The following is a 22,729-nucleotide window of genomic DNA, read 5'->3' on the forward strand; positions in this document are numbered from 1 at the left end:
TGGTGCAAACTTCTTTCTTTGTACAATAAGCCTTTTTCCTACTTTTTGAGCAAGAGTATGATATTGACAATACCTATTGTTTATGCATGCTATAAGGTACTTTATCGAAACACAAAAGATGGAAAGCTGTATGCTCTCAAGGTACTAAGTTGGGACTACATTTCTGTACTTTTTCCTTCTAGAGGTTTATTGTGATTCTGCAGCTGATGACTACACTTGGGATATGCTGTTTTTTGTTTTATTTTTTAATGGAATAGAAATCAAAATTATTGACCTCCAATGAGAGCAGTAGAAACAAAATGCTGGCGATAATATTTACACAGGGGTTTCATAAGTAGACAATATAAAATTTATCATGTTTACTTAATTTGTGTAGAGGTTCTTATTTGTCGTTTTCCTTATATGGGGAGTCTTCCACGTGTTTTTCTTATGTTTGGATTTGTGCTTTGCATGCTTTGTGGAACCATCTATTTGTAACCTGCATACTTTGTGTATGCCTCCAATTTTGCTTTACATTCTTTTTTGGAATCTTCACTTCTAATTTTGATGATTATTGAATCTCCAGCTTTACTTATTCATTCCTCATGGGCAGCATATAATGATAACTCTTTCTCGCATTGTGGTCATCTTGGATTCATGTGTTAGCATACACTTTTGATGATTGTTTGAATATTTGGAAACTACTGGTATCCACCTTATTTCCTGTGTCCTACTTGTTTATGCTATTTAAGGAAAGCCTTTTTCCATTTTATAATAAAGTAATTAAGTTTTACACAGAATTCTACCTTTTTAATTAACACTAAGCAATATCTTTTGTTTTGCATGCAAAAGGAATTGATATAGATCAACCGCAAGTTTCAAAATTTGTAGGGTTTTTTGGGTCAATTTAAGTTAAACCGACTACAAATCTTTTTTGCATTAAGAAGGTTGGTTGGTATGGTAGTGAGTGCCACAGGTAAAAACCAGAGATCCAAAGCTGTCAACTTAAAATAATGCTAAAGGCTAAAGCGAGAATCATATTAATTAATGAATTACCATTGGAGTCACCTAGGGCTTGGCTGTGCTACTTCAGAGAAATTGGTTATAATTTGCTTCCTTTACATTGAGCTCCTCTTTGCTTGTATTGGAACCTCAATTTCATAGTCTTATATTGCTTACTCATCCCCTGCTTTTAAGGAAACCACTTCACCATGCTTATAAAATTTAGTTTCTCATATGGTATGCCCTTATTGGATCTTCAACATGGTCAACAATCCTCCTAAAGAATGAAAATATTACTATCGCATTCAAGCTTTTGTCAAATGGTTTGGAAAACACAATTTATGCATACATTCACAATAAAGATACTGATTGACAGCAAGACAATCGAGGCTGCACAGTTATTTATGCTATTTTGTCATGTCCCGTCCTAAAACCCTAATTGCAGCATTCAAAACCCCTAGTTGCTGCTTTATATAATTGAATATAGACGAATAAATGAATGCATGGGTTGACCCTAAGGAGGAGAAGACAATATAGAACGAATAAAACAAAATATAAATAAAACATATATAGGCACATAATAGGGCCAACCCAAGGCAAATCACAGCTTTAACAAATAGATGTACATGAGGGCTGACCTGTTTGGCATTTAAAAACAAATTAAAATCTTGTTGTGTTAAAGCCGACCAAGATAAAAGGATTAGTTTCAATGACTTATTTTACAGGGAGCCGACTAAGATTAGTGAAGCATTCCTAAGCGGCACCTTATGAAGAGTGTGTCCCTTGCAAAATGGAGAGGTATGACTCCCTCTCATTCATAGATATAAGGAGTGCAATTCATTTGGGGAGATAATGGAATTTTATTCCAATTCAGAACAGAATTAGGAGCAGAACTCATTAAATACAGTCTGCACTCAATCCAATAAGCAGCGAACAATACAGAAATAAAAACTTAAAACAGCATCAAAGAATAGAAGATAAAAAGGTATTCAATCAAGGAATATGCTTGCAGCCTACAATGAATTAAACTGGGCAGCAGACTTACATATATATTTGGGCAAAACTAGGGCATTTACAAAAAGGGACATTACAAGTGGTATCAGAGCATGATTCTGCCAACCTGAGGGACAAAAAGAAATTGATGCAACTTAGTCAAAGGGCTTTGAGAGCTCTAGAGAGGGAAAAGAAGAAAATTGCCACAAGCAATTACCACAACCAAGGCCACACAAGGAGTGAACAAATGGAACATGAATTTAGGGCCTTCATGGAGCAAACAGCCCATGCCCTACAAAACATAAACACCACCATAAGTACTCTTGGATCCAACCTCGAAAATGGGAAAAATGTCACCCCTAGCCAACCCGAAAGTGACAATAGAACTACACTAGGGTCAACCCCAACTTGATCTCCCTTTTTAAGTAGGGTCGTCACGGGAAGGGGTGATTAATATACCCAATCATGATTTAAATAAACTTGCCTAAGCATATGCAAGGCTTGACCCTGAAGTCAAGAGGAGCATTTTATTCATGGTGTATTATGAGGCTGAGGCAAGAAGGAATCATAGAAAGGAGAGGATTCAAACTTATCAAGATTCACAACATAGAGTAGGAAAATTGACCATCCCAAACTTTTATAGGTTGGGAAAAATCATGACCCATGCATGGATCCAAAAACTAGAAAGTTACTTGACCCTTAGCCCCATGTTAGAGGAAGATTCCATTACATTTGCCATATTGCATCTAGAAGGGGTTGCTCATGATTGGTCGGACCATGCCTTCTTAATCACCCAAAACCATTGAAGCATAAAGACCTGTGACACCTTCAAGAAAAAGCTCATTGAGAGGTTTGACCAAAAACCTCCCTGAAGGTACTTTAAAGGAAGGAACCCTTTAAGATTATGTGATAGAGTTCCAAAGACTAGCAATTATGGTTATAGAAGGGTTATCAAGTACAATCCGTGGCCTTGTAAGCACCTTCGGCCCAACCACACTCCAAGAGGTAATCCTAAAAGCCACACAACTTGATGCTGCCCAAACAAGGGAAAAGGGATACTCTAAACACACAATTTCATAAGACCAAACCTTCTATGATAACGAAGGGCATAAGAGAACCTTTATCTCTAGATATGATCATGATGACTTAAGAAGCAAGAACTTATGCTTCCAATGCAAAGGAAAATGGAAGCTTGGACAAATTTGTGAGCAAGACAAAGGTAGAGAGAAAAAAGTGTCCTACAAATGCATAGATGAAGGGAGATGTGGACACATTTGTAATCTAAAAGATCTCGAAAAGAAAAACTTGTGTTTCAAATTTAAAGAAAAATTGGAAATAGGGCATACAGGTGGGAGAAGAAGCCAAGCCCATAATATAGAAGCAATACCCAATTGAGAAAGAGGAAAAGAGGGAGAAGAAAACCTGAACAAGAAAATAAGGCTCGATGAAGGAGATCTTAAAATCATTTAATCAAAGGAAGAAGGGAACAAATGGAGCTTTGTGGAGGAACAAATCTAGTGGTTACAACACCCCTGCATCCTCAAGATCTAGAAACAAATTATCTAGCCAATCTCCACATTAAAAATTGTAACATGTCAAATTGAAACTTCTACCCCAAGGGATGGAATTGGTCATAGTTGGACGTTCTTGTCGCTTGTGGGATAAGGAGCAAGTTACATTACCCCAAGGGATGGAATTGGTCATACTTGGGCGTTCTTTCCGCTTGTGGGATAAGAAGTAATTTAGATTAACCCAAGGGATGGAATTGGTCATAGTTGGACGTTCTTGCCGCTTTTGGGATAAGAAGCAAGTTAGATTACCCCAAGGGATGGAACTGGTCATAATTGGACATTCTTGTCGCTTGTGGGATAAGAAGACAAGCAAGTTAGATTGCCCCAAGGGATGGAATTTGTCATGGTTGTTCTTGACACTTGTGGGATAAGAAGCAAGTCACATTACCCCAAGGGATGGAATTGGTCATAGTTGGACGTTCCTGTTGCTTGTGGGATAAGAAGCAAGTCAAATTATCCCAAGGGATGGAACTGTTCATAGTTGGACATTCTTGCCGCTTGTGGGATAAGAAGCAAGTCAGATTACCCCAAGGGATGGAATTGGTCATAGTTGGATGTTCTTGGCGCTTGTGGGATAAGAAGCAAGTCAAATTACCCCAAGGGATGGAATTGGTCATAGTTGGACGTTCTTGCCGCTTGTGGGATGTGTGGCAAATTGCCATGACTTGGATGTTGCATGCTCTCGGGCTTAGTTGGGTTGGGCAGTTTACTGACGCCCTTTTGAGTTTCGTACCAAAATAAGCCATGATTGGTTATAGGATAATTAGCTAGTCATAATGTTTATCATAATCTGCTTATTCACTAAATCTCATTATTTCTTAAATCATCAATGATAAATTAAGCATGTTATTGTTGGAATTGTTGTTTCCTTGCATAAAAAAGTTGATTCCAAATTCTAATGTGTTGGAGTACTAGGGTAAATCTATGGAAGCATTCTAGTCAATGAGAAGAGATCTATGAATATGTGCCTTTGTGTGTATGCTCTGTGTTTACATATCTCCATGTGCATGCTTCGTGTTTTTATGTGTATGCTCCCTGTTTGGAATGTCTACTCCACAAATATCTATGATCATTGTAAATGTATTCCTATCATCATGAGATTTCTATTTTTGGTTGATCTAGGATATGAGAATAACTAGAGTTAACCAAAGAGATATGAATTTAGTTAGAAAAGAACATTGCATTTAAGGTCATTAAAATTACAAACATTGCAAAACTTACGATACCTTGGTTAAGCTGTTCAAATTATTCGGAGTAGTGCAGTAGAAGTGAATTATGTGATCAATTTTCATCTTCCTATTAAGACATCGACATAATCATTCCAGTTTAAAATTGCTTGAGGACAAACAATGTTGGGATGGGCGGACTGTCATGTCCTGTCCTAAAACCCTAGTTGCTGCTTTATATAATCAAATATAGATGAATAAATGAATGCATGGGCCGACCCTAAGGAGGAGAAGACAATGTAGAATGAATAAAACAAAATATAAATAAAATATATAATGCCACATAATAGGGCCGACCCAAGGCAGATTGCAGCTTTAACAGATAGATTTAAATGAGGGTCGCCTGATTGGCATTTAAAAACAAATCAAAATCTTGTTGTGTTAAAGCCAATCAAGATAAAAAGGATTAGTTTCATCTACTTAATTAATAGGGAGCCAACTGAGATTAGTTAAGCATTCCCAAGCAGCCCCTCATGAAGAGAGTTGTCCCTTGCAAAATGGAGAGGCATGACTCTATCTCATTTGTAGGTATAAGGAGTGCATTTCATTTGTGGAGATATGGAATATTATTCCAATTCAGAACAGAATTAGGAGCAGAACTCATTAAATACAGTCTGCACTCCATCCAATAAGCAGCAAACAATACAGAAATAAATACTTAAAACAGCATCAAAGAATAGAAAAGATAAAAAGGCACTTGATCAAGGAATATACTTGCAGCCAACAATAAATTAAACTGGGCAGCAGACTTACATATATATTTGGGCAAAAACAAGGGCATTTACAAAAAGGGACATTACATAATTTTTTTTTGATTGGTAACATTACATATTTCATTTTCATGAGTAGACCACAAATAAAATAATTTCTATTTCTCTTGAAGATATTAAATCCTCATAGGAAAGATATTGGTTGCAACTTAGAAAACTTGAGATCAATGTTACAATCTAAAAATAAGAGACCTTGCTATTAGTCTTCTAACTGGACTTATGACTTCTGCAAACCAAACATCCACTTCCTCAAATAGAAGTTTCACAAGACACAGGTTGTTTCATTCTGGATCCATATTGCAGGTCCTTCACAAGTATCGACTTTCCAAAGTGCGCGTGGCACCTACAGAAACTGCCTTGACAGATGTCCTAAGGGAGGTCAGAACTATAAAGCTTTTTTATTATAATATATTATCCTTGAGTAGGGTATAGAGTAGGTTTATTTTTCTTCTAACATTTCTTTTTATTATCTCTAGGTTGAAATCATGAAAACAGTTGAGCACCCCAATATTGTGAATCTAGTTGAGGTGATTGATGATCCAAATACTGATCAACTTTGCATGGGTATGTAGCTTATTCATTTCTCATGCTTTTGTTTTAGTTGGCTTAAGGATGCATTTATCAGTGTTTAAGGTGTAGGTCTTATAGGTAAACTTTTACTATCAGTTCTAAACACTGACCAGGACAGAGTTGCATGCCCTAATATCCAACAGAGAAGATAGAGAACCTGTACTTTTATAGAATTAGTGATTTTAAATTTAAGTTTATAAAAATGTGTATAGAAGAAATAGAAATTAAACTGTGCTATGTCTATTTTGAATGCAAAAGTTATCTGTCCATATGGCTGTATTCTACAAGTTCAAAATTTTAAGTAACATATTCCAGTCAATATTTTATTTGTTTGATTATATTGTGGTCAAACTGTGACATATGACTACAAGTTATCCACCACATGATGCACTTACCTGCTACTAATTTTAGTTAGGTGTGGCATGCGGTGTGTGCAAAGTCTATGATTAGAAAGTTTCTCTCATGTGAATGAATTTTTATTCCCATAAAAAGATTAAGGGCGTTATATTTAAAGAAAACAATTTCCACATATAACTAGTCAGCTCATAAAAATTTCAAACAACAAAATAATGAGCAGCCAATTCTGCTACAGCTCTAGAGATTTATCCTTATGATCTCTAGTACAAATGCATTGAGGATTGTTGAAATAGATTGTTTAATAGGATTTCTGTGTGTTATGCCAAAAGCTGGTTGTTCCTGAGCTAGCTCTTCAAACAATGGCATTCTCTAGTGATTAATTTGGTATTGGGTGATACAATCCTCTTTCTCCATTATATGATACCACAAGACAATGTTATGACTTTAAGTTTGGTTCAAAAAAAGAAGCATAATTTTTTGATTGAACTTGTTGAATATACATCTTGAGGAGTTGCACTTAGAATGACGCATTATTCCTATGGGTTAGAGGATAGCTAGGTGGGATATATATTCCATCAATTTATTTGGGACATGCTACCTATGTTATCCTATTTTATTAATTACCAGGTCAGCTAGGGTCAAGGAGAGTACAAAGTTCCCACATTCAGAATTGAGGCTTCTCATGGTAAGCATTCCATGCCATTCACTACAGTCCAATAGACAAAATTGTTATATTTTGTCAGAGTCCCTGATGGACTCAATCTCCTAGGATTACCTGCAAAACCAAGATCAACCTTCTACACGAGAGCAACAAAGAGGATGAAATGCTGGAATATGGTGCAATAACAGAATAATGATATTATCACACTCCAAATGATACAATATAGATCAGCACTCCCTTGTACTGATAGCGCTGATATGAACTCATATGAGTTAGCTCTGAATTAGCTCATAAGGGAGAGGTGAGTGCTGATTATATAGCAAAATGTGGGCACACAATTCCAAGAGGAATAATAACTCCCAAATAACCAAATTAGGTGGAAGTTGTGCCTACTTGGAAAATGCCAAACATGTGGCAAACCAACTCAGGTAGGGACAAACAAATGGTTATGGGGAGGTGGCAAATAAGTCCAAAAGAGGGTGTGACATTCAACCACCCAAATGTGGGTATGAATGACACGTAAATGTAGGACTATGCCACGTGTCCTCAAATAAACCATGTCCTTTATTAACCTAAGTATGCTTAATAATGTGTAGGAAAAATAAATATAAAAAACCTACACTAACACCCCCCCTTAAGCATAGCTTAGGTGGGTGAAAAGATGCAACAATGCAAAGATGCTAATATGGGTCCCGGCTACAAGGCCATGTTAGGTACCCATGTACAAAACAATCTCTCACAAACGAAGTAAAGGAGAAAACCCAGTGGGACAAAACTCCTCCCCAAGAGAGAAAAGAAAACAAATTTCCCAACACAAGAAAGAATCCCATGCAAGGAAGAAATCCCCTCTGAAATAGAAAGGATAAGAAAGACAATGTAGCCTTCCTTGAAGTAGTAAATTGTACCAAAGGTTGATGCCCAAAACTGGATGTAGAAGATGGACCATGATTGTCAAACAACATTCCTCCCCTTAGGAAGAAACAAAACCAAAGGTGCATGAAGACTGTCTTCCCATTCCTGAAAGGAAGATGAAGGAAGAAAGTGTAAAGTGTATGAATTCTCTGAATACTGCTCATGTGTCTCCATGTTGATGCTGAAGGTTGTCACATCCAATTCAGGTGTTCTAGGCCACACTAATGAAGATGACAATCCAAAACCTAGTAGAGATGTATGTAGAATAAAATCCAGAGACAAAGGTGTCTTCTCTGAAGACAAAGGTGCCTCCTCCGAATGTTGCTCAATAGTGGCCACAGTCATGTCAAACTATGAGGAATGATCACGTGGGTAATGAACAAGAGGGTAAGAAGGTTCCCCCTCAACACTTGAAGAAGACAAAGTAACTTCAGCAAAGAGAAGATGTATGTACTTGATAGTGTCCTCCAAGTCTACAAGATAGGACTCACGAAACAAACCTGCAATGTTTGTCAAGTACTCATCCCAAGTAACTGTGTTTGGAAGACAATGAATGTCTTGTTGCACTGAATTAATGGAACCCATGGATGTAGCAGTACTAGTATCATCAGAAACAACAATCGATGTAGGAGATGAAGTACATGTCTCTTGAACCTCAGTTGAAAGGATACCAAGATTCACTTGACCATACTGAATCTCCCCAAAAGTGTCCACACTAGATGCCTGAGTGTGTACATCAGTCGAAGGAACAACAGAGGAAAAATGTGAGAAGGTGTATACTCGAGATTGATGATCTACCTCCCCAACTGCAACAATATCTCTGCTATGCAAATCCCGAATAATTACAGAATCTGGAGTGAACTCAACACTTTTCCCTTCCCCACCATGTGTGATCTGATAGATAGAAAGGATATTTGTTGACAATGAGGGCACACAAAGGACATCATTGAATGATCCTTCGTCTATGTCAATAGATCCTTTCCCACAAACACGCATATATGTGTTGTTAGCCATCAGAATGTTTGGTGATGAACAGGTTTCAAATGAAGAGAACATATCCTGTGATGAAGCCATATGATGTGAAGCTCCAGAATCAAGGATCCATCTCCCTGACTTAGAATTTGTGATTGCAACAAGTGCTTTCCCTTTTTGTTTCTCTGACTTAGAATTAGATGAAGATGAGGAATCCTTTGACATACTTGAAGGTAAATTGATTTTATTCTTTGCCAAAATATTCTTCAACTCATCAATTTGTTTTAAATAACATTGATGTTCATCATGCCCAGATTTCTTGCAATATGCACAAGTGGGCTTCTCCTTTTTAGAAGATTCATTTTTTGAGGAAGAGGACTCAGATTCTTTCTGTGGCTTGTTCTTTTTCTTTTTTTGTTTTTGATCAGGATTCCCTGATTCTTTCTGTACCTTAGGTTCACTAGCAATCAAAGCTTGTGACTTGGAAGTTTTGATGATTCCCATTTGAATTAGCTTCGCTTCTTCTTGGATTAGAAGATCTGAAAATGCATCAAAAGTGGGTTGTACATATGCAGTTCCCATAGAAACCCTGTTGGTATGAAAGCCAAAAACAAACACAGAATACTCTGGACCAAGCTTGGATAACACATTGAGAATCAATTGTAAATCCTCCTTAGTAATCTTGCAATTTTTTAACTGTGTTCTTAGTTGCTTTATCTTGGAGATATAGTCTTGGATGTTGTTGAAACTTTTTGGATCAAGATTCATCAGATCATTATCAATCTGATAACCCCTAATCTTGTCAGTTTTACCATACAAATTTTCAAGTGTATCCCAAGCCTCCTTTGGTGTCTTGCATGATTCAAGATGAAATTGTAAATCAAAAGAGACTAGTGAACAAATATAACCAAGAGCTCTCTCACGATTGATCTCCCATGCTTGAAGAGCATTAGCATCAGTAGGTGCAGGAATAGATTCTTTGACATAGCCAGTGCAACCTTTTTCCCTTAGATAATTCCATACTGATTTTTTCCATGTTTCATAATTATATGGAGTTAGGAGTTCAATTTGAGTTTTCCCCATTATACTAACACAAAACACGAGAAACCAAATCACCACAAGATCATCCCCCCAAATTCACTAAATCAATGATCCCCCCCAGAAAAATATGATTATGGCACTTTATAAATTAGTGCGTTTACAATTCTGGAGTGTTTTCCAAAGTTTTACAATGTCCAAATGTGGACCCAAATACTGAAGATACAATAAAATTTCAGAATTACAACCTCAAAATAGCACCAATGGATAGTGCTCGGAAAAATATTAACTTTCAAAACAAGAATCACCTCGATCCGAGGTCATATGTGAAAGTTATGTCCGTTTGAAGTTAAAAAAACGAGGATTGTCCTTCATATCTGATTAAAAACTTGATTTTCTGGAAAATCTGGATCACTCGAGAAAAAACTGATTTCACCACTGCAGAGCCTGCGAAATTCTGCCCCAAATAAAAAAAAATTGCACTGAAAAACTCCACCGTATGCTCAAGATATGGCACTTCGAAGTTGAGGTGCAAAAACCAAAACTCCAATGGTAAGGGGGTAAATTGAAAAATCAACCTCAGCCAAGTTTAGCTAACAGCTGCTAAATTAAGAATACCTCCAAATCTGGTTGAACTGCAACTCTACCAAATTCAAAAAATATCTCCAACTAATTGTAGTTGTAGCCAAATATACATAAATTGCCAAAATTAATTGCTTTCCAAAACCACCACTTAACTGAGAAGGGCCACAGAACAACACGAGAGTCGAGGAAAATAGACGTAGGGCCAAGGTACGGAATGCCAGTCCACAACAGCACTTTGAATTTTATAAGAAAAAAACTAATGGGTCAAGAGCCAAGGTGGGACCTTTTGAAGAAAAAGTTATTTAATTTTTTTAAAATAAACTCCCAAAAATGTAAGGAGCTAAGGGAGGCAGATTATTAATGGGCTGCATTTTTGAAAAAGTTGCAGCTATTATATAAGGAAAGTACAAGGTACGTATAAGCATATGAGGCAGTGCCTTTGACTTTTTATTGAAAATACAGTAAATAAACTTTTATAAAATAAGTAAAAGTTTAATGAAAAAACCTGCAATTTTGAATAACAATTTTTGAAGCAGGAAAAATACATAGATATATATTTTTTTAAAAAAATCCGTACTATACTACATGTAGAGGGGGGTAATTTTTGCCTCAAATTTGATTTTCACCTAGATATAGAGTATTCTATATCAAAATTCATCTGTTCAACCTTTTAGACTCGATTGTGATGTCCTTTTTGACTGAAAATGCACCCAGCAAAATCTCACTGCTGAATTTCTCCCAAATTCGAGAAGGGGCTTGCAGATCTGGAAGCTCTGATACCATGTCAGAGTCCCTGATGGACTCAATCTCCTAGGATTACCTGCAAAACCAAGATCAACCTTCTACACGAGAGCAACAAAGAGGATGAAATGCTGGAATATGGTGCAATAACAGAATAATGATATTATCACACTCCAAATGATACAATATGGATCAGCACTCCCTTGTACTGATAGTGCTGATATGAACTCATATGAGTTAGCTCTGAATTAGCTCATAAGGGAGAGGTGAGTGCTGATTATATAGCAAAATGTGGGCACACAATTCCAAGAGGATAATAACTCTCAAATAACCAAATTAGGTGGAAGTTGTGCCTACTTGGAAAATGCCAAACATGTGGCAAACCAACTCAGGTAGTGACAAACAAATGGTTATGGGGAGGTGGCAAATAAGTCCAAAAGAGGGTGTGACATTCAACCACCCAAATGTGGGTATGAATGACACATGTAAATGTAGGACTATGCGACGTGTCCTCAAATAAACCATGTCCTTTATTAACCTAAGTATGCTTAATACTGTGTAGGAAAAATAAATATAAAAAACCTACACTAACATATTTGTGACACAGTTGCTTCCTTTTTCAATGGTTTGTCTTGTTTGAATTACCAGAAAATTGTTTTGCCAGCCTTTCAAAATAGATGATGTACAGTGGTGGACAGTACAAGCAATTTGTTAGAGAGTTAATAAGAGTTTTGAAATGTACAATAATGATATTTGCAAATAAGTTGTTTTTAAGCTACAATAAATCTTTGGATTTTACAGCTTACAAACTTTGTGACATTTTAGATTGTTTATCAGTATTAAGATTAGAAACAAAGTTCCCATACTCGGACTTGGCAAGGCCGACTCTACTTGGACTCGGCACGGACTCGGCAAGGCCGACTCTACTCGTGCCTCGGCTATGACTCGGCAAAATAAAAAAACCCTTGAAATTTAGAGATTTTTTCTATGGACTCCTTGATGCTCTCAATGCAAGCCTATGGCCTCCCCAATGTGATTTGTGGTCTCCTTGATGCTCTTCTTCCCTGCTGGTTGCAAACCTATGGCCTCTTGTTTTCCTTCCTCTCTCACTTTTCCTCTCTTCTTCTCACAACTAGCAATTAGAAGACCTTTTAGGGTTAAATGAAAAAGAAATACAAAAAAAAAAATCAAAAAACACTTTTTTTTGTTTTTTGCAAGTCAAAACGTGACCTGTCGCGGCGCGAGTCCTGGAGCTCAGACTCGGCAAGTTTGTCCATAACTCGCTTGACTCGTGAGTCATGCGAGTTATGCGAAAAAATTGCCGAGTCCGAGTCACGAGCTACCAAAACTCGCCGAGCTTCACTCGACTCGCCAACTCGAGAAAATCACGGTGAGTTTTGATACTCTGATTAGAAATACTAATCTTGACCCTCATGTTTCTTGTACAGCTATATTGACTGCTGGATGTAAACTTTAGGAATTTTGTGTAGTTGTATTAAGTGCAGTAGTTAGTGTTAGAATCAATGACAGTCCTAAAGACACTGAGAGGGGGTGTGAATCAGTGTCTAATCGCTTAGCAGAATATTTAAACTTATTAAGAACTTTGTATCCCAAAATAGTGTATCGGTAAATAAGAATTAATGCAGCAAATAAGAATAACAGAGATAGCATAGGGAACACACCATAACACAAGATATTTAACAAGGAACCCCGGTGTGGGTAAAACCTCTGTGGGATTTGTGACCCACAATATTCACTCACTGGCCAATGAATAAATATTACTTACAATGAAGGGCCTGCACATGCAGGAAGGCTAGCAGCCTAGAGCTCACTACTCAACTACAAGATAGAAGTCTCACTGACTTACAAAATGGATTATCAAAATCCAATACAATGTACTGCTTCAGATCAGCATCAACTATGCCAGGTTCAGTACCGGTTTAAGCTCAGTCTATAACCAAAACCTTCGCTGTCAACTATATCACCTTATACAAAGTTGCCTTATACTTATCAGTTATCATCTATATTCCTCTCTCTCATATCATAATGACTGTTTGCTCGTACAACTGGTAAATTAAGTACAGGAAATAATAATGTACATGACAATGCATACCAGACACGGCAGAAAATATATCTTTATTCGCACATTCAATTATTACAGAGAAGAGACCAAAGATGGTCGGCCAAGGATTACACTAGATCCGACAATTCCATCCCCTTCCTTGACAGTACATGGCATAATTAAAGGACTTGACGGTTACCGAGAGGTACACAACTGTCAATCAACCGACACATAACCACTCGAGACTGACAACCCACTCAATACAATTAATTAATACCTTGTCAGATAACAAATATTATCAAACATAACAATAGGCAATTTATGCCGACAACAATGACCTATAAGATCTCATACATATGAGTCTTTTACAATATGCCATGTCGGCTTTTACAAGAGATAATTACATTGTAAAACAATAAACAAAAGTTTATTCCATGTCGGCTTGAGTGCCGGTATGCATTGTTGCCGCTGCCGGTGAAGTGCCTGCCAGTGTATGTAGAAGTCTATTGCCGGTGCCGGTAACTGCCGGTTGGTTGCCAGATGATTGCTAGTTGGTTGCCATCAATGACAACATCAGCTATTCTCATAAGAGTGTAGAATGCCAACAATTAGTCTATTAATATTATAATAGATATGTAGAATATCTTGGGAACTTGTAGAACAAGCTCTGTGTGCGTGTGATGAATCATTAGTGGAAGAAGCAGAAGAAGATTGACGAATAGGAAAAAGATTGAGCAGCAGCTTTTGTACCAGCAATTTTATATCAAAAATCATTTTTCTATGTTTGCATTGTGTATGTTGAACAACGGTCGATTTATGAGTGAATCCAATGGTGTTTAATAGTTCAAATCAAAGTATTAAAAGAAAAGAGGGTACACACTTCTTCATGTTGGTATCAGAACCAACTCTAGAGCCAGGGTTGCAGATTTCAGTGCATAGGATTGAGATTTTTCAGAGCTGTTTTAAAGAGTGGCTAGCAGCAGCAATAACCTAACACAGCCACAAATTCCGTAGTGTGGTGCAAAAATTTATGACTACTAGAGTATCAAATGAAGACATTATTTTTCTCACAAGAGCTATGGGATTTGGTAGAGAATGGCTTCCCTAATCTGGTAGACAGCATACATTGCAGTAACTAAAGCACAAAAATGATTTATTCAAGGAAAACATGAAAAAAAATGCTAGAGCCCAAGTTTTTATACAAAAGACCATAGATGAATTGATTTTCCCAAGGGTTACAGCAGCAACAAGATGAAAACAAACATTAAAAAGTTTACAAAATGCATACCAAGAGATCAGCAAGGTTGATTTGGTGAGATTGCAAACGTTGAAAAGGGAGTTTGAAAACTCAAAAATGAGGGAATTTGAAACAAGGAAAGATTTCTTTCCTTTTGTAGAGAAGAGACTAAGGAGTACTAAGAAGTTTGTTAGAAAGGTTTGATCCAATTGTGTTTGCTATTGAAGAACTCAAGGACTTGTCAAAATTATCAATTTATGAACTTAGGGATTTTTGCAAGCACACGAACAAAAGCTGAACAAAACAGTCAGTACCTCCCTGGAGCAAGCTTTTGAATCTCAAGTCTTATTCAAAGAAAAGGGAAAAATGGTAGAATTTTAGCTAGGAGGAAGCAACAGAGGCAGGGAAAGAACAGAATTTGCAAGAAGAAGACCCATCAATTTCAATGAGGGAGAAACAGACAACTGCAAGTTACCTGAAGCAAGCAAAAGAGAAAAGTGCAACAACCATAACCACACACTTCAAGCAAATCAAAGGTTTGATAAACTCAATGTCTAATGCCATTAATGTAAGAAATACAAATATTATAACTATGGATAATAGAATAAAATGCATAATTAAAATAAGTAGAATCCAAATTTTTCAAAAATAAAATGAGAATGGAAATGAAAATTGTGGATCAATGCTTATTATTTGGAAAAGTGTTGGTTATAGGCAAGAACGACATCTCCATCTAGATAAAACAAGGTGAAAAAAATACATTCCCATTGTTAAATATGTGCATAAATTAATATGTATTGTGCAGCTTGTGCAAAAACGATATAGAAAGAAAGGAAAGAAATTATAGTAATGTCCATAGATAACCAAAAGTAGTTCAATGGGACTAGAGGTTACAAGTAACATTAGAAAGTTCTAGGAAGAGAAAAACCTAGAATCGAAATAATAATATACCAAAGACAAAATAAAGAATTGTGTCAGTAACAAATAACAAAACAAACAGCAATCACGGGTGAACAAGAGCCCTGAAAGCATTTGCTAGTGAAGACTGGAAGGAGTGTGCATTATTGTTGATAGATGGAAGCAATAGGTTGGTTGCAAAGTAAGCATGATAGAAAATACAATGTTTCCTTTAAAAATTCAAAGTCAAATGTTGCTTTCATTAAAAGCTGTAATAAATGACCAATTGTGGCTGTGGCACCTTAGCTTTGGTAATTTATGTTTTAACAAGTTGAATCTATTTTGCAAGAAGAATATGGCGAAAGAATTACCTATGATAGGGCAACTCAATAAACTTAATGAAAGGTGCATTCTTGGCAAGCAACATAAGTATGAATTTCTCATTGGCAAATTATGGATAGCATGTGCTTCCTTTAATTTATGCATTCAGGATTGTGTGGGCCTATGCAAACACCTTCTATTGGCAATAGTAAGTATTTTATGACATTTATTGATAATATGTAATTTCAGTTATAAGAAATGTATTTTTCTCAAAACCAAACTTTAGAGGCATTTGGTATTTTTTCAGTAGTTGAAACTACTTCAAAGTGCTAGTGAATATCAATGTGGACACTACTTGAAAGTTAAAAGGTTGGATAGAAAAGGAGAATGTGTTTCTGACATGTTTCTTAAATTTTGCAAGTTAAGTGGTTTCACAAAACAATTACAACAAGATACACATCACAACAGAATGGTGTTGCGGAGAGGAAGAATTGGATGTTGAAAAATGTTGAAAACAAAAGTAACAAATGAATTTTGGGCTAAATTAGTGTTTGTTTTGTCTATTTATTAATTAGATGCTTAATTAAAGGTCTAAGGGATGTTATTCTTTATTAGGCTTGGCTAACACATGGTGTTTTGTTGCTCCAAACCTCTTGTGAAATTTTATATTTTACATTCTTTGTTGGGCATTGATTCAATAAGTGAATAGAATAAGCTGCCATTTCATACCAAGATTTATTTGGCAAATTCTTTTCCTTGAGCATATGCTTTGTCGTCTCCATTATTGTTTTATTATTTCTTTTAACAACACCATTTTGCTATGGTTTATATTTTGTAGTGAATTGTTTCTTGATTCATTTGTCTTTGTATAATTAACAAAATCATTAGAAACATATTCACCTCATGTATCCATTCTCTGAACGTTTACACAAGGCCCACTTTGTTTCTCAACCAATTCTTTGAACTGCTGAAAAATGTTAAATGATTCCGATTTTATCTTTCAATAAATATACTTAAGTCTTATGATTGAAATCATTAATAAATGTTATGAGGTTGTTTACATACATCCATACAAAATTGAATGAATAAATTCAAGTGGAACTGTTGTTCTTCATGATTTATTAATGGAAAATGTATCTTTATTTTGCTTGTCAAGAATGCAACCTTTAACACAGTTTGTTGGGCTGCTCTATTATGGGCAATTCTTTCACCATATATTTCTTATGCAATAAATTCAAACAATTGAAACTCAAGTGGCCAAATCTAAGATGCCAAAGCCATGATTTAATGTTTATGACAACTTCAAATGAAAGCATCATATCATTTTGCATTTTTTAAGGAAACATTTGATATTTTGTCATTTGTACTTATGCAACAAGCATATTGTTTTTGTTTTATCAAGAATAACACATCATTTTCAAAATAGACTTTATACTATTTTTTATAAGCTGTCCAATATTAATTAAATTGTGTCTTAAACTGGGCACAAAAGTACCATCTAGAATATGTTTTTTTCACCTTGTTTGGTCAAAATTGAAATGTTGTCTTTTTCCATAATTGGAACTTTGTTATTGTTCTCCAATTTTGCTTTAAATTGTATTGACTTATCAATGGTTGCTACACCTGTTGTTTAAATACCAAACATTCTTGATGCTTTACTCAACAACATTGTGTTTGCCTCACTGGGTAAACAGAAAGAGTACAGAAGTAATGCAGAAATGAACAATGCAAGTACAAGATGAATACGAGAATAAGCTTTCCGTTAATGACTCAGAATGCACCCAGTGTCCATAGTATTATCTGTCGTAAACATCACATCCTTCAATACTCGTAGGTAGTACAATATATAACAGCTGAAGGGGTGCGACACAACCCTCGCGACTCCAACTACCTACCCGTCGGCTACTAACTACTAACAAATAACATTACTACCAAAACATAAGATATACATATTTCCCGACAACATCATCCCCCCCAAAAAAGAAGTCGTCTCTGACGACTAACAACAAAAATGGAGACTATGCAACCCATACAAAATATACATCCAAGACAAAACTAAGGAGGGGGCTAGGGAAGCGTCCCTGAAGTAGAAGGTTGAGATGCTAGTGTTTGGGCCGCCAAGCGGGCGCGAAGCTCATAAACCTGCTAAGTACGTGCAGTCACATCACGCTCCGCCACCAACACTTTCTCCAAAGCTGTCTTCACCATATGCGTGGCTTCCAGTAACTCCTCTTTCGTATCCGTTGTCTCCGTCATACAGACCAATCGAGCCTGCAACAGGCTCCTCTCGATAGTGACTGCATCCAACTCCTGCTACACGAGGCTCCTCACACTTTGCTCCGCCGAAAGGCGAGTCTCCACCTCAGTCTTCTCTGCTCGGGCCATCTCAAGCTGCACCAACAACTGTGCCCTCTCTGCTGCCCACGAGGCCTGCTGACTTGCCACATCCCTCTCCAACTAGACTCAAGCAGCCTCGCGGACCGCAGACTCATGCTGCGTACGCCTTAATGCATAGTAGGCGTCGTGGTAGACCTGCTCAATCTCTCGGACGACTGCCATCACTCGACTCTCCACAATGGGCTCACGCACAATCCAAGCCTGTAGCATCTCATCCGTCTGAGTAGTCGGCCATTCTTGAGACTCAGAGCATGTAGCAAAAGCTGCGGGGCAGCCCACCTGCCTAAACTGTAGGACCCTCTCTTACTCCACCACAACCGGCTGTAATGCTCGCATCTGGGCCGTGGCCACCACTTGCCTACCCCATGTCAACTAAATAGGCCTCAATGTCCTCCCCCTTCTGCTCCAAAGGCTGTGACCGTGATGGAAGTGGCATCTGTGTAAGAGCGCCAAGGGGTAACTCAGAAGTCTCTGTCGGAACCGATACTGCCGCATCTTGCTAGTATGAAGGTGCCTCCTCCGCCACTGGAGGTGTAGCATCCCTCTGCTCCTGGATGATAGAGACGACCTCGCCTGCCTCGTTCCCAACTGCTGGTACATGTGCCTCGGCAGATGAATCGTCCAAGTCTACTACCTTAGCTAGAGTCTCTCGACAAGGTGAGAATACAGCAGCTCCCACGGGTGGTACCATTGTCATCTGAAATCGCTGAGTCAACCAGCTCTCCATAGCCACTACCGACGGGTCTGTACTAGGGATCCCTGGGACTCGCTGCATCTTTATGACCGGAGTGTGTGTCACCATAGCCATGGACTCCTCCAACAAGGAGGCAGAAACGATCACCACTGCCTCAGGTCCAACAACATCCAACCGCACCTGAGGCTCCAGATCAACCACCTCCCTCAGTCCCTGCTCCTCATCTACCACTACTCGATGTGGCGACCCATCTGTACACGACTCTGCCATGTCTTCGGTAAGTGCCTCTGTTGCCGGGGCAGGTCCCGAAGGTGGTGCTCGACCCTGCGGAGGTGATGCTACCTGTTGCTGGATGGGGCCAAGTGCAACTGGCGTGCGACTCTCCCAAATGCCGGAATAGAGGTGCCTCCCACTCCAGATGACATCACAGGTGTGCCCATCGGTAGCAAGGGTGGGGCAAAAAGGACCCTCTCCCCAGTTGGATCCATCCCCCCTCCTCCGTCGCCCTGTTGCTATCATCCTCGTCATCCTTCGCCTCCGAAGCCTTTGTACTACTGGAAGTCTCCCTCCCACGATCAGGTTCCCCTGAGGACGTATCTACCATCCGTTTTCGCTTCGCAAAAGAGTGCTCAATGTCAAGGTGTCTCCAATACATGATAGGAGGCTCACCTGCTACCAACGGTCCCTGCGGCCGTACCTCCAACTCTGCCTCCGGCACTGCTTCCCGCGTGGCCTCCAAGAACAGTCCTATGGCATAATGGGGCATCTAAAACGTGCAATGCTGCATCGTCTAGAATTCGCACATTCTCTCTGCTAGCAACGCAGCCCAATCGTACACAATGCCATTCATAAGCCTGTTCATGAGCATAATCTGAGGGAGGGCGATGTTCGACGCCCTACCAGATCCCGTCAACCTGCTCTTAATGACATCCATTATGCACCGCCAGTGGCCCTCTGCAACAAAGGTCTTGCGCATTCCTCGTCCCTTCGTGGCATCGGCCACACTATCCAGCTCTGCCCTGGTCAAGTTTCTGGATACTAATTTAATCCAATATTCTTTCTCCTCACGCTTATCTTCTTAGCCTTCAACTTGATTTTCTTGCCCTGTCTGCCTGGTATGCCGAACACTCTGGTAAAGTCCACAGCTTTGATGGATATGGCGACATCCCGAGATACTCAAAAGTACTTGTCTGTGTGTGTCTGTCAAAGGTGTCCACCATGAACCGTAGGGCGCCCTCATACTCTTGGATAGGAAACACGGGCATTGAGATAGCCCACTCCACTCCTGCCTTACGAAGGTTCTGCTTCACCAAATCATCGTCGGGTGTGTCCTGCCACCATTTCTTGCATTCAGACTCGTTCAGTCCCTCGAAGGTGATATTCTGAGGAGTCAATGCATTTTTTCCACTTGTCGCAGGTTGTGGTGGTTTTTGCTTTTTCTTTTGACTTGCGCTGGCATCCATTGGGCTGCCTGCAACACGCACGCCTAACGACAGGACCCTGGTATTTCTATTCATCTGGCTGCTACTAGAGGAAGCCTGCAATTGCTTTTTCCAACTCCGTTTCCCAATCGACTCCATTAATTTCTCGTGTAACTGATTTCTAGTTATAGCCGTACGGTCTTGAAACACCTACGTAACCACCTTAACTACCTCCTGGATGGCTGTGTATGGCTATGTATGCTTTGCGTGTGCCTGCCCTGTGCTTGCGTGGGCATTGCGTTGTTGGGCGGATTGCGTGTGGGCCGGGGGCTGCGTGTTTGTATGCGGCTGCGTGTTTGTGCGGTGAGTTTACAACCCGCAGCACTCCCCACCGCACGGTGGTTGCCACCACACGGTGTGGCCACCGCACGGTGGTCCCACTGTCGGTGGTCCACCGTGGTTTTTATTTATTTAATTTAATTTAATTTTTTTAAAATTTTCAAAATACTTTCAAACACCCTGATTAGAGGGTCCAGGTTCCCTCCGTTCGTGGTAAACCTTCAATTTGGACTTGTTCATGGCTTTTGTCACTTTGCAACCGTCCAATGTCCACAGCCGAATCGATCAATTTGCTCCGACTTCGCGAACTTTGTAAGGTCCTAGCCACCTCACTTTAAATTTTCCAGGTTTAATTTCATTTCGCCCATTATATTTCAACACGAGTTGTCTTGGGGTGAACTTCATTTGCTTTAGATGCGTATTGTGCCACAACTTCCTCCTTTGCTGCGTTGTCTCGGTTGCCCACTGAGCCATCATCCGCTTCTCATCAAGTTTATTCAGAGCATAAAGTCGCTCCCTCAGGCTTTCAATATCGCCGAGTCTATTTTCTATTGTAATACGAAGACTTGGTACCATGAATTCGGCGGGCACCACTGCTTCCTGCGCATACATAAGTTGGAAGGGCGTTTGTCCCGTAGTCACTTTGTACGTCCTGCGGTAAGCCCACAACATGAAGGGTAACTTCTCTTCCCAATCTTCCCCTTCGACCCCACACGACTTATAAATGACTCCTACAAGGATCTTGTTCATGGCATCCGCCTGCTCGTTGGCTCGAGGGTAGTAAGGACTCGACAGAGAATGGAAGATCTTAAATTCTGTCGTGAGCAACTTAATAACATGGTTGACAAAATGGCCACCTCGGTTACTCATCAGCTGCATGGGGATACCATAACGAGTAATGATTTGCTCATAAATAAATCTCGCTGTACTCACCGTCGAGTTATCGGGTAGGGCCCGTGCTTCCACCCACTTAGTCAAATATTCCGTGGCTACCACGATGTATCTACACCGCCTAGCATGGCTGACTTTGAGTGGTCCGACAAAGTCCAACCCCCATTGTTCAAATATTTCCTATGCGTGCGAGGGGTTGAGCGACATAAAGTCCCGCTTCAATGGTTTCCCAGCCCTTTGGCACGTGTCGCAGCTGACAACCCATTCTCGGGCATCATTATATAGCATGGGCCACCACAAGCCCCTGAGTAGCACCTTCCGTGCAGTAGTGTTCGGTCCCATGTGTCTCCCTGCCGGCCCTTCGTGCGCCTCTCAGAGAACTCCTGGCAGCTCCTCCTCCATCACACATCTTCTAAGTATTTGATCCGGTCTCATCTTATATAACAGTCCATTGATCAGTTGGAATGTTCGACTTCGTAAAACTAGTTTCCTTCGTTCTCCTGGTAGCATGCCTGGCGGGCAAACTGAAGTAGAAAGATACTCCTCGATGGCCATGTACCATGGTGGCAATGCAACAGTTTGGAATAAGTGGGCATCTGGAAAATCATCGTTCACCCCTTCCGGTGGTTCTCTTGACTTTATGCGTGATAATTGGTCTGCTATCGCATGGCTTTTCCCAGGCCGCTTGATAATGGTGAACGTAAACTCTTGCAGCAAGAGTAGCCATCGACTAATCCTTCCCTGAATTATCGGCTTGTTGACCAAGTACATGAGGGCTTGATGGTCTACGTAGAATGTGAACGGTGTCGCCAACAGGTAGTGTCTGAATTTTTGCACCGCATAGATCATCCCCAATGCCTCCCGTTCTGTTGTGCTGTAATTTTTCTCTGCTTTGGATAACAGTCTACTAGCAAAATAGACGGGATGATCCAACCCGTGATCTCCCACTTGGGCCAGTGTGGCACCGATCGCAAAGTTTGAAGCGTCCACATGGACATGGAACTCCCTGTCCCAGTTGGGGTAGGTAAGGATGGGGGCAGCTACCAGCCTCGTCTTCAATTCCTCAAATGCTTCACTCTCCGGGGTCCCCCAG

General features: G+C 39.4%; 1 protein-coding gene across 1 annotated transcript in view; it reads left to right on the forward strand.

The window, feature by feature from the left end:
* LOC131068394 (serine/threonine-protein kinase GRIK1) overlaps nt 1-22,729 on the forward strand; it is a 119,013-nt gene that overhangs the window by 51,949 nt on the left and 44,335 nt on the right. The window contains exons 3-5 of the mRNA XM_058003576.2: nt 97-141; nt 5,845-5,919; nt 6,018-6,105. Of these exons, the coding sequence (XP_057859559.1) occupies nt 97-141; nt 5,845-5,919; nt 6,018-6,105 (208 nt within the window). The remainder of the gene's footprint in view (nt 1-96; nt 142-5,844; nt 5,920-6,017; nt 6,106-22,729) is intronic.

Source organism: Cryptomeria japonica, chromosome 5, assembly GCF_030272615.1.
Source record: "Cryptomeria japonica chromosome 5, Sugi_1.0, whole genome shotgun sequence".
NCBI classification, from domain to species: domain Eukaryota; kingdom Viridiplantae; phylum Streptophyta; class Pinopsida; order Cupressales; family Cupressaceae; genus Cryptomeria; species Cryptomeria japonica.